This window comes from Seriola aureovittata, chromosome 2 (assembly GCF_021018895.1).
Source record: "Seriola aureovittata isolate HTS-2021-v1 ecotype China chromosome 2, ASM2101889v1, whole genome shotgun sequence".
NCBI classification, from domain to species: domain Eukaryota; kingdom Metazoa; phylum Chordata; class Actinopteri; order Carangiformes; family Carangidae; genus Seriola; species Seriola aureovittata.
In genome coordinates, this window is record NC_079365.1 from 8,942,279 (window position 1) to 8,959,037 (window position 16,759).

At 40.7% G+C, this 16,759-nt stretch overlaps 1 protein-coding gene across 1 annotated transcript in view; it reads left to right on the top strand.

The window, feature by feature from the left end:
* The first annotated feature begins 6,783 nt into the window (after positions 1-6,783).
* The window catches only part of lrig1 (leucine-rich repeats and immunoglobulin-like domains 1), a 37,211-nt gene continuing 27,235 nt past the window's right edge, over positions 6,784-16,759 (top strand). The window contains exon 1 of the mRNA XM_056391208.1: positions 6,784-7,801. Coding sequence (XP_056247183.1) covers positions 7,599-7,801 — 203 coding nt within the window. The 5' untranslated portion in view covers positions 6,784-7,598. The remainder of the gene's footprint in view (positions 7,802-16,759) is intronic.

A 16,759-nucleotide genomic window follows, 5' to 3' on the forward strand; every position in this document is an offset into this window, starting at 1 on the left:
TAATGACGCTGAATGAATTGCTCGTAAACATATACAACGCACACCAAGGGAGAGGCCATATGGTCCTCCGTGCAGTTAATGGGTATCCAGTTACTTCAAATAAATTGAATTTTCCACCTCTGGCCTGTGGTGCCATTGAGTGTGTTTGAAGACCTAATTGAATTTAGACTGGCGGACCATTCTGATTTAGCTGGCTAATTAAACCACTCAGTAGATGTCTAAACGCTGAGCCTATGTGTAACCAGCCATGAAATGTGACAGGTGAAAGGTAGGTCTTGTGATTCTATATTTCATGGGTTTAAATGAAGAGTTCAATGTGAAACACCAGGGAAGAAACTGGCTTTTCTAATATAAGGTTTTAGAGTAAAACATGCATGGTTGAGTGCAGAGAGGGCATGGAGTTCAATAATTCTAACCGTGATAATTATATTCTATACAACAACAAAAGCTGTGTTTAAATTCCTTCCGACGCTGAGGAGAGAACAAGAGTGAGACAAAGACAAAAGACAGAATGAGATCCCTTCTTGGTGCAAATGCATTCACACTAAAAACACAGAAACAAAGAGTGCTGGCAGACAAAAAGCTGTTTGGCTGCCGTAGCCGTGCAGCACAGAAGTCACCTTTCAAAGAGTGAAACAAGCACATTCCTCTCCTTGCACAGAACAAAAACTGTTCCAGGCCATCGCTTCTTTTATGAAATATTCAATTGACTAGGCCTATTAAAACAACCATAGCCAAATACACAGGAGAGTTGCCCTTCCCCACCCTGCCTGTCAAAGAAGCTGTAAACCAACAAGCCAAGGCTTTGACTTTGTCTTCGCAGGGTGAGGATGTGAGCAATGTAGACACAAGTAAACACCTGTTGAAAGGACGTGGAAACTAACTGCCATTTTGGGCTTGGACTTTCAACAATGCATACCTTCATTGCGACTGACACTTGTGGCTTGAAGTTTAAGCATAACAGACAGAGCGAGCACCTCTAGCCACGCCTCCCTCATGATGGAACAGGTTAGGGAGCTGGTATGGTTTGTCTCTCATCGCTTGCCGTTGGGCCGCCAAGCTGCGAGCCTTACTTACCGACAGGAACTTGGCACAGCACAGCCTGATTCACTCCCCTCATTAGGCAAACACTGGTGAGAAATGTAAATGTTAGCACACACTTTCAATATGGATACAAAAAATAATAATGCAAGGAGAAGAATAGCCAGAGCCGTGGTGTTTGGACACCTGCAGATCATGTGGTTGTAACAGCCAGACCACAGCTGAACCTTTTTTTTATTTCTCTTTCTCTTTCCTCCACCTCCATTGATGGCTGTTTACTTCATGAACTGGTTGAAACATCATTTATCACATTAATAACACATGCAAATGTTAACACATCTGATAATTTAATCAGTTATTGGAGATTTTAACATTCAATATAAGTTAATTGTTTAAAAAAAATATTGCAAAATATTGAATGTAGCAAATAATGTTACACTGAGAAAGATTGTAACTTTTGTTTTGATGTTGTTGGAAAATGGTGTATGTCCCCAAAAGGTAGCACTGTAACACCTACAGTGAATGAGCAGCTTAAATTAATTTGTGTCACTTTGACTCTTTCGGGTGTGTGTTTCTTTACTTCTTGTACGGATTGAGGGTATAACACACATGTCCACTAGGAAAAAGTGTCAAGTATAGCAAACTACAATGCAAAGGAAATGCAGGAGAAATCAGGAAATGGAAAGTTCCCCCAGGTGTTCGTATAAACAAACTATTATTAGTGCGAAGCAAATGTGTCAGCATTTGGATTTTCCAAAGTAATTGGATGGGAAAACAACAGGATAGGCCATGATAATAAGTGCAGAAGTCCTGAAGAGTCCTGCTGTTGTCACCACCCGAGAAGGAACTTTAACTTTAGTGACTGCTGTGTATGAGGCAGTCCTATATCTTTGATGTCTTGAAAAGGAATTCAGTTTCCTACACTCTGAAGTTCACTTGTGGCAGCACTGTACTGTATGTAGATCCATGTAGACCCAAACTCTGAAAAACCTTTGGAAGCTGTGTGCACTGGCTCCTCTGCAAATCTCTGACAACTAAAGTTACCCAACACACTTCTCTGTGTAGGTTCACAAATATGGTGATGTGTTATCTCCACAAAAGCACGTTGGTAATTAGTTGGCAAATTGGTAATTAACATTAGCATTAGCACTAGCCACCACACAACAACATGGTTGTTTGTACACAATGTTACTTTATGTTGACGGAGTCACAGACACAGTGAAGCACGATTACTTTGACTTAACTTTGACAAAAAAAAAAAAGTTTAAATTATTAATGGTAATGAACTGACAATCAAGTAATACTGACTTCTGTGTTGCATGGCTGCTGCAGCCAAACAGAAAACACAGCCTTTGGTCCAGAGTGTGTTGGACAGGAGGATTTGTTCTCTTGCCCATGAGCACTATCACTCTGTGTTTAGTCTCCCTTGTATTTTCCCCACATCTACATCTGTCTTGCTTTCCTCTCTTCACTCTTCACTCATGTTCTCCCCCTAGTAGGCCACGCATCACGCCACTTAGCAGGCAGCCTGGTATCGACAGAAAGTGCCCGAACCGTTTCTGCTTCCCATTAGCGAAGCATCTCCGTGCTCCTGCAACACCCGTTAGCCATCCCAGTCGCAGTATGATGAGTTGGCCGGCTTTCACGCCTCTCCATTTTATTGCTGATGAATAACTGCAGCAGATGGTTTGTTATCTTTGAAGATTCCAGTAAGACGAGCGTGATGAATCGCTCCAGGCCTTACACATCCACCACCACCCCCCACCACCACCACCACCACGTTACCCCTCCAGCACCAGAAAAAGTGAAATGTGAACAATATGTAGTTGACTTGTCAAGCACACCTAAGAGGCTACTGCTTTCACTTTTCTCGTACCAGCCTCAAAATCTTCAGTCCGCATTGACACGTTCATTCGACTCCAGCTGTGTAAACACCAATATGGTTGGTGTTAAAAACATACACACAGAAAAAAAAAAGACAGGGGCTCATCTGGTGCAGTCATTATCCTCTTTACAATGCACTCTCATGACAGACTCACGTCCACTCTTCTCATCAGTCACAACTTCACACAGCAGCACACAGGAGAATGGGCGTGGGGCGAGTATGAGGAGCAGACCAGTTATGGTAGCAAAAGCTGTTAATGCTTTCCTTACAATGTGGATTCTTTGTAGGCCCCTCGGTTTCTCAGATTATAAATCAATCCATACGCATAGAGAAATATCACCTCAGGATGGTGCCATGTGAACTGTCTGAGCCCTCAAGGAAAGAGACTAATTTCTGGAATGGGGTGCGCACTTTGAGCGGCTCAGTGCCATAACTTTATGTACAATGCGATATAAAACTTGAGCACAGTGTCAGTAAAGTAAAAGACAAATGAAGTCACACATTATGTGACTATTAAATGTGTTTCTCTATTATTTTGCAGCAACAACACAAGGGAATTGTCAGCTTTTATTGTGTAATGCAAAACACTACAGCATCTGCTGTGAATGGGGAAGTGTCTACTTTCAAAACTAAATGTAGAACTTACTGTATATTAAAATACAGGTGATTATATAATACATTTTATTCACCAAGTTCATCACAGTTTAGAAGCAGAAACTGGCTGATCTTAATCAGGCTGGATTTACGAACACGGCAAGTCAAATCCTCCACATTCACACACAAACATTTCTTGTGAGAGACCCTTGAACCTGAGCTTAGTGTGCTGGTCAAAATTTTAACCTGGTATTTGCCTGCTGCATTAGTAAAGTTATTTGTGTGCCAAGTCATCCTGAGCAGGTCGTCCACCGAATAAATCACATTAAAAGACGTGTCAACGGTCCTCTCAGAATAGACCCCCAAAGAACCTGGTCCACATTCCCATATCTGCTGAAGGAACATCAAAATGCAGGGCTGAGCATACTTGGGATAGCTGTGATTGTACACATCCTGCCACTTGTAACCAAAATGTGCAAAGGACACAGATCTGAAGAATGAAATGACAATAAGATCGCAATTCAGTGTGATTATCAGGCTCAGAATCCAACACTGTGCAGAAAACTCGAGAATTTAATATTTCTAAGATGTAAATTGGGTAGATGGCAGAGGTTAATTCTATATATGCTGAAAGAAACATTCAAAAATGATTAAGTGTGACTTAATACTGCATCGTCCCACATGGTGCAGAGAAATATTCGGCTTAAACTGCAACTTAATTTATCAGATATTCACATTGTATGAAATGTATGGAAATAAGCACAAGTTGTTTATGTCAGCTCTTAATGAAAACGACTGTATATCAATCACATCATGCTCTACGATAAGTTGCTGTAATATACTTTCTATATTTTTAAACATGTTCAAATTAATATTCAATTTATTGTTAAGTACATGTTTGATAAACAGACATTTGACCAAGTTATACTTTGCCTCCAAGATTTTTTTTTTTTTTTTTAATTCAAGATCTATGTATGCATGTATCCAAACAAGCTCCAACTCTTCAAGTAATAGGACAAACTATAGAAATTAGTTGTCTTCCATTACTCAGTTTTCCATCCCCAATGAAGTCATGTTTTAACAGGGTCTCATTTCTCAGATATTTTCCTTGCTTCTAGGAGCTAGAGGCCTCACCTGTAGGCTACTGCGCTCACTCACACATGCATGATGCAATGTGAAACCTTCGTCTATTCATTGGAAAAGGAACGAGGAACTGTGCCACTAAACTGCCTGAAGTGCTGCAGGTGTGAATATCTGCGTCCTCGCTAGTGTGATTAATAGCAATGAAATCTGGGACTTCTCCCCACACGAAGTGATCACTATAGCTCTGGCAAAGTCAATCAATACGGTCTGTCAGTGCCAGGAAAAATACGTGATGAGAAAAAGTGTTCATGGGGCCATGGGTCTGACAGGACCCCTGATTTATCACAGATGTGCATTTTTTAGATAACGGGCGAACATGACTTCAACATTTGGGAAGAATTTTGTGCTATCATGTGGCCATTATATGCTCAAATGGTGAAAAGATAGGTCTCAATGCACAAAACACTCACAGACACACACATGCATGGGTGTGCCTGCCTGCACACACAAGTACAGTATACACACCTTGTTAGCACACAATCACAAACGCAGATGCTCCGACGCACCTGTGCAAAGTATCAGCTTTTGGACAGTACGGACAGACAGCGGTGGAGGAGGTATTCAGATCCTTTACTTAAGAAGACTTCCACAACATAAAAATACTCAATAACAAGTAAAATTTGCAATCAAAATTCACTTGAATAAAACCATTATTAGCTAAATGTATGAAAATTTTCAAAAGTAAAAGTTGTCATTATGTAGAATGGCCTTTAACAGAATAGTATTATCTTATTATTATATATATATTACTTAATATTACTGTTGCAATAACTTGCAAGAAGTATATTAATAGTTTATTTGCTCAGTATGGAGCTGATTAATATTAGGCTTAAGTGTAATGCATGTCTGTGAATTATCTTTGTGTCTGTCTATGCTTAAACTATTTATTTGACAGTGAGTTACTTTGGAGATTGTGTCTATACATTACTGCATCAATAGTTATAATCCAGTAAATTATAGTATTTTGAAGTGGGCCATTCAGCATAAATTCTTTTGCTTGTGGTACTTTTTGACGCACTTTTACTTGAAACACTGAGTATTTCAACACTGTTGTATAGTTACTTCTAGCCTACTTCATTAAAAAGTCTGAATAATTCTTTGACCACTCCTGCTGAAAAGTAAAATGTATTACTTTGCATTAAAAAACATTTATTTTTCAAAGTAACTAGTAGCTGTCAAATAAATGAAGTGGAGTAAAAAAAAAAAAGTGCAATATTTGCCTCTTAAATATTGGAGTTGCGGAATAAACACTGCATTTCATTGTTCAGATTCATGCACAAGTAAATTTACATTGTCAAGTGAACTCACGTATCCAGGTGGTTTTTCATCTTACATGACAGAGCATTTTGAGTTGTTGCGGTGCATTGAAGTGCACATCAAAAGATACACAGGAGTTGCAGCCCTTTTGGCATGCACTACGTACACATACATACACACACACACACACACACACACACACACACACATTTTCTTAATAAAACACATGAACTAAATTCTTCAGAATGTGGCAAACTGAAGGCTTTATGGGAACATCATATGAAGTGGATTTTATAAATACATGCTTTTTTTTTTACAACCCTTTTGAATGAGGTTAGAATGATTACTGATGGCAGTATTAATAGAAGTGTTAGTATTAGGCCAAGTAACACTTGTTGCTTGCTTTTTCCTACACATTCTCAGTGTTAAAATTGGAGGAAACATAGTCCACTGCTTATGAATTCTTCTCTGAGTTATTCTTTTACAGGTAGGTAAATTTTGATTTCAGTTTCACGAACAAACACTTTAAATTGAACTGTTATGGCATTCAACCCAATTATGTTATTATGGCTTGTTATAATGCGATTACAGAGCTTGATCTCGGTGATTGTCTCTTTAAGAAGCAGTGAGAGTGAGTGGAGGTGGTGCGGTTTCACACCCCGGGGTGGGAAACAGGGGCGGGGCCAGAAACCGCTGAGTGACAGCCGCTCAAAGTCTCTCCAACTCCGCGGTGCACCGAGAGCCCGTAACGACCAATGAGGTTCGGGCTTTACCCGTCCGTCAAACCGGAACAGCCAATCGCAGCGAGCCATGGGAGGGCCTTGGAATCGCTGTTGTGCATCCAACGTGGGACTACGGAACGATCACCCAGGAAAAAAGGAAAAGTAACTCAAGAAAGGAAAAAACTCATGGTGGTGGTACACGGTCGGAAGGAGGGGGGGACTCTATTTTACTATTAATCGGATCGTCGAGATTTTGTGACCACAGACTGCACCTGATAAGCTGCTGGTTGAGTTCCTCTGGAGCGAGTATGTTATTTCAAAGTTGGATTTATTCGGCTACAGCAGAGAAGTGCTGTTTGGACGATACGCAGCGGTCGGCTTGAGAGACCAACGCTGGAGTTTTCGGCACTGCTCCTGCGGAACTTTACTTATTTACTACATCCTCAACTTTGTGGTAGACTTTGTATAGCATCGCCAGAAGGCACCGGGTGACCGTTTTGCGAAGTTTGAAACAGTTTTGCTGCTGTTCCGTTGATCAACAGTTATTTTGAGAGCTGTGCGGGCGCACGGTGTCCTTTAACGTTGAGCTGTTGCATGTTTTAATACATGTCACAAAAAGCGAGAAAGTAGATTTTAGCCTTTTTATGGACACACTCTTGCAACTTAAGTTTAGTGCGACACACAAGTTCGCTGTAGCCTACTGTGAATCTCTGATTTTTTTAGCCCGCGTCGGACACCAGAGGAGAAAGTTGGACTGGGAACTTGTGTCCTAAATGACTGTTATTGGGATGGAAAACGTTTTAATGCGCCATAGTTGTTTGTGCTAGCCTCTGGATGTTAAGAAGATAATTCATGTGTTACGAAAGGCAGTCAGTCGTCCCGAAACTACATTAATATTCCAGTTTGTGGGTGCGAGGAGAGAGCTCAGCGGCCGCGCTATTAAAACTGGATACAAAATGGCGGCGTCCCTGGGACGATTTGGATTTGTTTCTCGTTGTGTTTTTTATTTAATTTTGACGGTCGAACTGTTTAACAGTCGTGGATTCGGTTCAGACTTGCCTTGTGCCCAGAACTGTACCTGCAACGGAGATTCAGTGGACTGTAGCAATCTGGAGCTGACAGCTACGCCTCTGGACCTTCCAGCCCGGACTGTTTCCTTGTAAGTAAAACGCTTAGTTGCCTTCGCCTATTTATTGACCAGCCCATAACGGGGTAACAATATTTGTAAAGAAAAGAAAAGTGCAAACTTGCATTGAAACTTTAATACTTTTTGTCAGCGACACAAATAAATGGTTATTGTGCAATGGACATCCGTTGATACGGTTTTCTCTCCAGGAATCCCGTCTGAGAAGATTTTTGAGGTTAAGCTTTGAGTTGCATTAAATGTCTCTCAATTGTAACAGGGAGAGTGAGGAAATCGTCAGGGTAGTTGTGTCTATTCTTTATTCCTAATAGTAACTTTGAGTGAGTAATTTTAAGAGTCAAACTGAACTGATTCTCACTTTGCTGTGGACCCTATGTTACCCCATTAAAGTCCCCCGGAGGTCCCTGCACCCCACTCTGGAAACCACTGGAACAACACACTGCCAGCATTTATCTTTGCTGCGACAGTTGTTATACATCATGTTTTAATTTGATTAGGATTGTCATTATTTAGAAATTCATATAATCTTTCACAACAGGACTGCGGGCAAAATGAAAGCTTAATTGAGTTTGACAGAAAACCATATGTAGTATTTTAGGCTTTATTGTGTATTTCAGTATCATGTAATTGAATTAGGCTTGCTGAGTATGATTTACAGCAGTTTAACAGGTGTTTTGTAAGTGCAAGAATTTGCATATGCACAAACATTTCATGAAGTGTATTCTAATGTTGGACAACAATTACTTGGGGAGAAATGCCTTGCTCATGGGCACATTAAATAATTGTGGGAGACAGAAAGAGCTCTGTATTGTGCCTTTAAGTTTAAACTGCTCCTTTGAAAAATGCTGGCAAGATACTTTTTGTTTCAGACTCTAATCAGCTCATAAAGCAAGACTAATTTTCTTGTTTACTTCAAACTCCTAGTATGATATACCTTAATTTTAAAGTATTGTCCTTTCAAACTTAACTGCTTTCAGAAATATAATTGAATATTACAGGACATGGCTTATCATCATCCTTTGCTGTCAGTGAATTTTGATATCTTTCATAGTTTCTGATACATGGATACTAGACATGTGCATTATAATGTAACTGTCTAAAAATGTATTCATGTTTCCAATGCTGGAATGAACAAACTGTCCCCTCAGGGTGAGTAAACAAATAGACCCAAACATGTCATAACAAATAGACCTCTGCTTTATTCAGTCAGATTTATGACAGGTATTATCCTAATTCCTGTTTCTGTGTTGCTAGTCATGGTTCACAAATTAAATTTCTTGTAAATTAAGCATCAGTTCCCCACAGTAGGGCTGACAACAGTTGAAACCCTGTTTGCCAGCTCATTTAGGAAATGAGCCAATTTGGGACATTTTTGTGAAACATCCTTCAGTGTTTAGGGAACTTCAGCACTTATCAAGCTGAATGAACTAATTTATTTACAGACAACACTACCCTCTGTCTGCCCAATCAACATTTTGGCTCTCGCTGCAGCATATTCCAAACACTGTCCAGTGGCAATTGTGTTTCCTCGCTGACAATTAGGCATCTTGTTGTAAACTTTTCGGCATCTGTTTGTGTGTGTGTGTTGCTGGGAACGTGGGGTTAAAGAGCAAAGACCCAAAGACTCCTCTGGCTCCCAGGTTCCAGTGTTAGGCAGTTTTTCTTCCCCTGGGAAGTGAGGAATGCAACTTTTAAAAAGTCCTCTAAAAACATGAATAACAGCACTTGTGCCCGGGTAGCCTCATTGCCCCGAAGCACCACTTAGCCAAGTTCAAGTGCAGACGCTGTCTATCGTGCATGTACGCAGACACACACTGCTCTTCCTGTCCTCATGGAGAGTGGACAACTATTGAGGGACGGCTGTCCCAGCTGAAACAGCTGCTCTAAACCTTTTGGTTTCTGTAACGATAGGGTACTGTAGGAGGCCTGTCCCGCTCCAAGTCTACTTCTTTTATCTCGGCCAAACCTTATCGGTCAAGATTTAAGGACCTGCAATCTTGTTGTTTTCAAAGGGAATGGCTTTATGGCTTTGGATTATCTTTTAAAACACCTAGGTTGCATATTTCCACACCACTTGAGATAGTCACATTATGCTGGCAGGTAACTCAAAGGGAACCAGCTCCATTCCTCTGAGGTCTGTAACGGAGCCAGATTAGTGGATGATTACTGTAAACCTAAAGAGACAAGTATGGACAATTTCACTTGTGGCCCAACATGATCACATTATAAAGTAACTTACGCCAAGTCCTGTTCCCTTGAGTGGATGAAATAATTATTTGTGTTGTGGATTGAAAGTTTTAGTTTTCGAGTGCTGCCTGTGCTCAAAATTATGTGTGCATGTTATTCCCAGACAAACTGGCAAACTGCAATATTGTTAGAACAAATGATAAACTGAGGGAGATAGTACAGTGCTACAGTAATACTTTCATCCTGTCAGTAGAGCTGACTGAGAGTGTTGGTATGCACAGTGTTTTAGTTTTAAATAAAGTGCGTTTGTTCACCTCATCCTCCAGGCACATGAGCCATGTGAAATCAGTGTGGAATCAACTGTCTCTGTTATGTTTACCCCAGGGAGGGAGCAGCAGCAGCAGCAGCAGCAGCAGCAGTAGTGGTGTTGGTGGTGGTATGGAGGACATTATTAGTGGGTTTCAATAAACACAACTCACCAAGGCCAGCTTTCCTCCTCTCTTCTAGATAATGCAGATGTAAGGCTCGAAGGAAAATCTCAGTACACTGAAACACCTGTAGGATTTTACTGTTAAGTAAATAGCTAAAACCTGTTATTGCAGTTGTTAATCAACAAGAAGCCTGCCATTTAATCATACATACATTGATGTCAAAATTTTGAGAGCACTTTCCTGTTCACTTGAGTGGTGAAGTGGTTGCAGACGTTTTTAAAAGCCCTCTATGTTCTGTTTTGCTGTCTGTAAAATTAAGTTCGTTCAAGTAGAGAGGATAAATCCATCTTAAAATGAATGGAGATTTCCCACCCTTTTGTGTGGGTGAAGAATGATTGCACTGTCATGTAGCTGTTGCAATTATCATTATACAGGCTCTTAAATTGGGATTACAGTAATGCACACTGCAGTGGTATCTCGGGGCTTGCTTTTGTATAGCAGCTCCCAAAAGGAAATGGTTCTTAAAGAGAGTCATCCTGTCTTCTCCAGGGTGTAGGAAAGTTGCAGAGGTTTTGGGGGGATTTTGAGCAGGTAGCAAACAATATTAACAACATGCTGGTAAATGTGAAAATCTTTATTTTATTTTTTTCTATGATGTATTGCTGTGACAGAGTACCCACTCCACAGAAAAAAAGTAATTTACTCTTTGTGTCAACAAGAAAATACAACAGCAAAGTTTCCCCCAGCACTAAATGTGATTTTCTTTTTTTATTTAAAAAAAAAAAAAAAGCTTTTAGGAAATTTGTGGTTTTCTTGGATTTGTCAATGTCATGAAGCTCTCCCATAAAAGTATTGCTTTAAGTAAGCTATGCTTAATTCTTGATGTTGTGGTTAGTCGACCACTGGCCTTTTGTTGTCTAATTGATGACTGCAGCTAGGTTTCCTGTACATTTAATGTATGCAAATAAAAAAGGAGTTTTGGCAAACCCATAATATACAGTGCCAGGTCAAAAAGATTTGTGCAAGTAGCTTCTGTTGCCCCCACAAGTGGCTCCATGTTTTTTTGGGAGTAATTCAGGGAACCTGGATGAATATTTGTCCAGAGAAAAGATAGGTGGCTTGAGGGTACATTTTGGCAGTTTATCCATCACTAGCAGTCCTAGCAGCCCTCTGGCTTTTCGGTGAAGGAAAAAACCCTAATGCTTTCCACTTGTCAAAATAATCTGCCTTGAGGACCCTGATTTTAATGGTCCCCTGTGAGACAGTGGCCTTGATGAGGATCGGGGAAACAATCATGTTGGCACAGCCTGGCAAAGCAGACTGAGTGAAAAAGGAGAGATGGTGAAGGGTGGTGAGGAAGATGTGTGCTTAACTTAGTGTGGAAAATATCATTAAAAAGAGAAAAAAATTTACTTCAGCACATTACTTATTGGAATGTTAATGAACTGATAATGTATTGCAACAAAGAACATTGATTATATTCAATTCATTCATCACTTATTTGTCTCATCCTTGTATTCACCCACAAAGGTTTACACTTAAGGTTAAAGGGCTGATATAACTTCTTTACAGTTTCTGCAGTCATGAATTTCTTTGTCAAACACATCCTGTGCTGTCTTACATCAGTGCCTGTAACATTTAACAAATTGACCGCCAGCATCAGATGTTTGTCCATTGTTTCTGATTGATGAATAGCCTAATAACATTCAAAGCAAGTTTGCTCTCACGCAGTCACATATTGCCTCTCAGGAGTGGTGCCTTATCTTATTTGCAGCCACGGTAATGTGTATAAAAAGCATTTTTGCCCACAGTGCCACTGGCGTAATGGGATTTTGCTAGTAAATGAAAGCATGAGCATTACTAATTTTGGCTGCGATTGCTGTGGTTGGATAGAGATAAAGCAGATACATGGTGTCTGTTTGCCAGCATCTTTCTTATGTGTGATTGTAAAATCCTTTTTGTTTTTTACTGTTACAGAAGACCACAGTTTTTTTCAATGGGGTCTATATTTTTAATTTCTCAATGGTGTGTCCTTCACCGGCCTGATAACCAACTTTTTCTCTGGTGAAAAGCAAGAAGAAGAAGCCTGATCTTGATTCATCACTTTTTATAACCCAGCTTTTCCCAAGTGGTTTCCCCAAGTTCTCTAATGTGCTGGCCATAATGCATGGTGTACACTAAATGTTCTGCTGCGACTCAACCCCAAACTGTAGCCTTAAACCTCATAGTACAGCTTTATTGGTAAACACCACCCCCAACAGTTGGTTTTGGCTTCTGCCCTCAGGAAATGGGTTTGTGTCGGTGGTTTCCTGGCAGGGGCTGGGAGCTTAGCGGGCTGGTTGTGGACTGGTCGGCAGAGGGTGGAGCGGCAGATCACCTGGCCTGGGGGAATTGAGGAAAGGTGGGGGGGACATTTTCCGCCCACTGCCTGGAAGTGTTTTGTCAATGTCATGGTCTGGTGCTGCTGCTGTTGCTTCTGCCATCAGACTGGTTCCACTAGTTGGTGAAAGTCTCGTCACTGGTCAGAAACCTCAACCACTGTCACACATGTTTTAACACAGAAGAAACCCAGAGGAAATGAAACATTACAGGACTGACTGCTTGTATGTCACACATTGTCAGACACAGCTCTTTTATTTTTAGGTAGTCAGACAGTGGGACTATGATGGGCCTTGGCTCAGTTTGTCTTTCATGGGCATTTCTGCTGTTAGTAAGTTTGAACTTGACTGATATATGAAGGCTGAACTTCCCAAATGCTTCCTGTCTTGTTAAAACAGATGAACATTTCAGCAGTTGGGGCTCAGCCGCAGCAACAGCAGCAGCACTCAGCAGCAGCACTCAGCAGCAGCACTCAGCAGGGCTGAGCCCCTTGTGGTTTCTAGGGCATTTCTCGCTACGCAGCCTTGTAATCTTGCGGTATTGGGAGTGATTATACCAAGTTTGTTTATTGTCATAGTTTCCCTAGCCTTGCGACTTGCATGTCCACTGGCAGATATTTTGCATTTGGAAGGGTTTAGGATGATACAATCATTGGCACTGATTTTTATCAGCTGCTCTTCACTTTTTCCTCCCTTATCAGGCTGTTTTGTGTGAAGTTAGATAGTAAAAGTAGTAAGTTTCCTATATGGAAATTTTAAAGCATCTATTTATTTTTTATTTATTATTTATTGTAAATGATCCCCATAACCAGCTGAGATGATTCATGCAAAACATTAGCTGCGAACAAATTAGGAAGGAAGAGCTAAGGTTGAGCCCCTACTCTAATAACAACAGATAATGTCTGACATTAACATGAAGATATGGAATGAGCTCACGGCCTCGCACTGGCTTTAATGACAATCAAACAGCTGCTGCCACAAGTCATTCTGCTGGAATCCAGTCAGCAGAATGGATGGCCCTTTTGTGAAGACACTTTAGAGTGCCAGGTTTTTTTTCCCCCCTTTCCCTCTCCCCGAAGTCGGTGTCTACAAAGTGGGCTTGATCGATGAATCATCTGTGAATTCTCTACATCTGGTAAGAGTTTGGAAATCTGGAGAAGATGTTAGAGAAAAAAAGAAGCGTGACGTGAACAGAGAGTGAGAGGTACTGTGCAAGTGAAGCAGTTTCTCTCCAGAAAACAGGCAGGCCTTCGAGAAGTGTGGAGCTGTGAGTGCTAAATTGGGACAAACATTTTTTTCAAAGCCCCTTCCCATCCGCAAAATATGCCACTATACTTTCTGATACTACGAAAAGGAGCATCTCAGCCTCACTGTCTAGACAGCCACACATTTGCATGCAATTAGATTGTACAGATAGCATGGTCCACTATTTATACACTTATTTCTCCACTGGCTGGAGTGTAATTATTACTCTGCTAGTATAATAAACAAGTGGGGGAAAAATTGACTAATGATCTGTCTTTTTCTTCACTTTGAAGTTGAGAGCATAAGGTCAGCTGTCTGCGCAGTACTAAAACAATAACCCTACTAAGGAGACATACAGTATTTATGTTATTCTTTCAGATTAATTGTGGACACTCATTTCCTGTTACTCTTAATGAAGTGGTCTGGTGCCATTTGTTACAAATTAAAGTATTATCACGCTCGAATCCAGTATTTAATGCAGGAGCATGATCCTGTGTGTGTGGACAGTGTTTGCCCATACATATATACAGTGTGGACAGCAGAGTGTTACTGAGCTTCTCGTTTGGAGGCTGGCGTTTTAAGACCTGGCCATGGGTTCACGCAGTGCCTCGGGCTAGTGCAGACCCTTTTCCCAACCTTCTCCCTGTTTGTTTTGAGTGCCCCTCTCAATCTCCTGCTTCAGCCCAGAACCAGCAGCGCAGAGAACGGCAGTGCACATGGCCCCAAGATGTGGCCTGCCTTTCTACCTCGGAAAACTTCAGAAACTGAGTCACGCTTCTAGCCTGACTGATTTCAAAGGCTGGAGCAGCTCCTTTGTTGTGTGTGTGTGTGTGTGTGTGTGTGTGTGTGTGTGTGTGTGTGTGTGTGTGTGGGCGGTGGGAATCTGTAATGTAAATGGTTAAAATATGCTGACCCCCTCAGTGCTACATTTCTCTGATCTTACATCTAAATTCTCGTCAGACTCCCAAGATCTTATACCTACTGATGTTTTTACTCAGATTTTAGAGCATCACATTTATCACCAAAATAGTAAATCTTGTTCATCAGCTTATGCTTTTAACCTTGTCAAACTTGATAAGATATTGGCTTTGTTTCAGCCAGTTTCCTTCCTCTGTTGGACTGGTGTGTAAAATGGTGTGCTGGAGCTGGTGTTAGCCTTGTGTACACTCTCACTGCAGTTGCCTGGCTATAAACTGGCCTTTAATGACAGGAACACTGGTGTGTGTATGTGTGTGTCTGCCTCTCCAACACACAGGTTATTATTTGACTAGTTTTATGATGCTCTGAAATCGACCACATTAAAGGGCCTTTGTCTCCCAGCTGGACTACAGAAGGCTCATCACTGACATCACTTCACACTTTCAGTGAGCAAAGTTCACACTGCATTTATCTATGATAGAAATGGGAAAGATAATGATGATGTATCTCTGTATGTGTAAGTCCCAGCTCTCTTCCTCCCTCCCCATATCTCCTCTCTCCCACACACAGACTGTGCGCTGACTTACACTACAAGCATAGTGTCATATGCTATGACATCACTCCTGTACTCCCAGCTTTCCTCTACTCCCACAGCACCCATAACACAACTATTTTTTAAAGCCTTTTAATGAGTTTTATATGTCAAACCAACTGCATGGTCCAGCAATGATGGTGTAGTGCAGGCACATGTTTTGCTTGGTAAGACAGTTTGCTTAGTCAGGCAGGCCATTTTAGTTTATCGCATTGTCTTTTGAAGACTTCTTTCTCAGGCAGCCTAAGATTGAAGCCAATGTTTCCCTCCAGTAGTTGGCTGATAATCAGCTGATCCAGCAATTCATTTTGTTGAGCCTATAAAAAGTTGTTGGACAAACAGTCCAACAACGCAATGTTATACATACTTAAAATGTAGAGAAAAGAAAGGGATCCCTTATCTGAAAAGTTGTGACTAGCAAGTGCTTGGGTTTTATTCTTTGTATATGACCTAGTCAGTGATCTGACTAGTCATTAATGGATTTTGTATAGATTATTTATCTAACTGCTTGTTTCAAAGCTAGTGAAATGTCTATATTGCAAAAAGTGGTTGATTATTTGTTTATTTCTGATGTTGCCATTTTTTGTGGTATTAATATGCTGATGCCTTGTTGTTGTTTTTTTGTTTGTTTTTTGTTAAATTTCTGCTGTGTTTCATAAGAGAAGCTTCTTCCTCCTGAGATGTCGCAGTCCCAGCATTAGTGGTTGTTTGTAATGCGTGGGGAGGCCTTTGGGTTGTGCTGGTTGGGTGTGGTTGGAAGGTGGGAGTGTGACTACACCTCTTTATTCCAGACCAGACTCATCCCTGCTGCCCTCTTGTTGCATGTCTCTCCAGTTCTGCTTTCAGAAAAGAGGTTGTGTTGACCTTTGTGCTCAGTGATGGGCAGAAGTTTGCTAGAACACAGTTGAAATGTTGGATTTGGAATAGACGATGAATGTTAAATGTGGCCAGTTTTTGATTTTTGTGAATGTTTTTTAATAAGAAGCAGCTCCAAACTGAATATGATCATTTGCATCATTAATTTTTTTCTGTGGTTCATGCAATAATGGTTGCGAAATGAATTTTTAAAAAATGTATCGTGATAAATTAATATTTACGGGAAATGATGCTTGTAAAACAACTATTAGTGAGAGAGTAATAACACGATTGTTAAATGTGCCATTTATTAAATCTATGTAATTATTGTCTTTAAAGGGTGAATAATTTCATGAAATTAATGTAG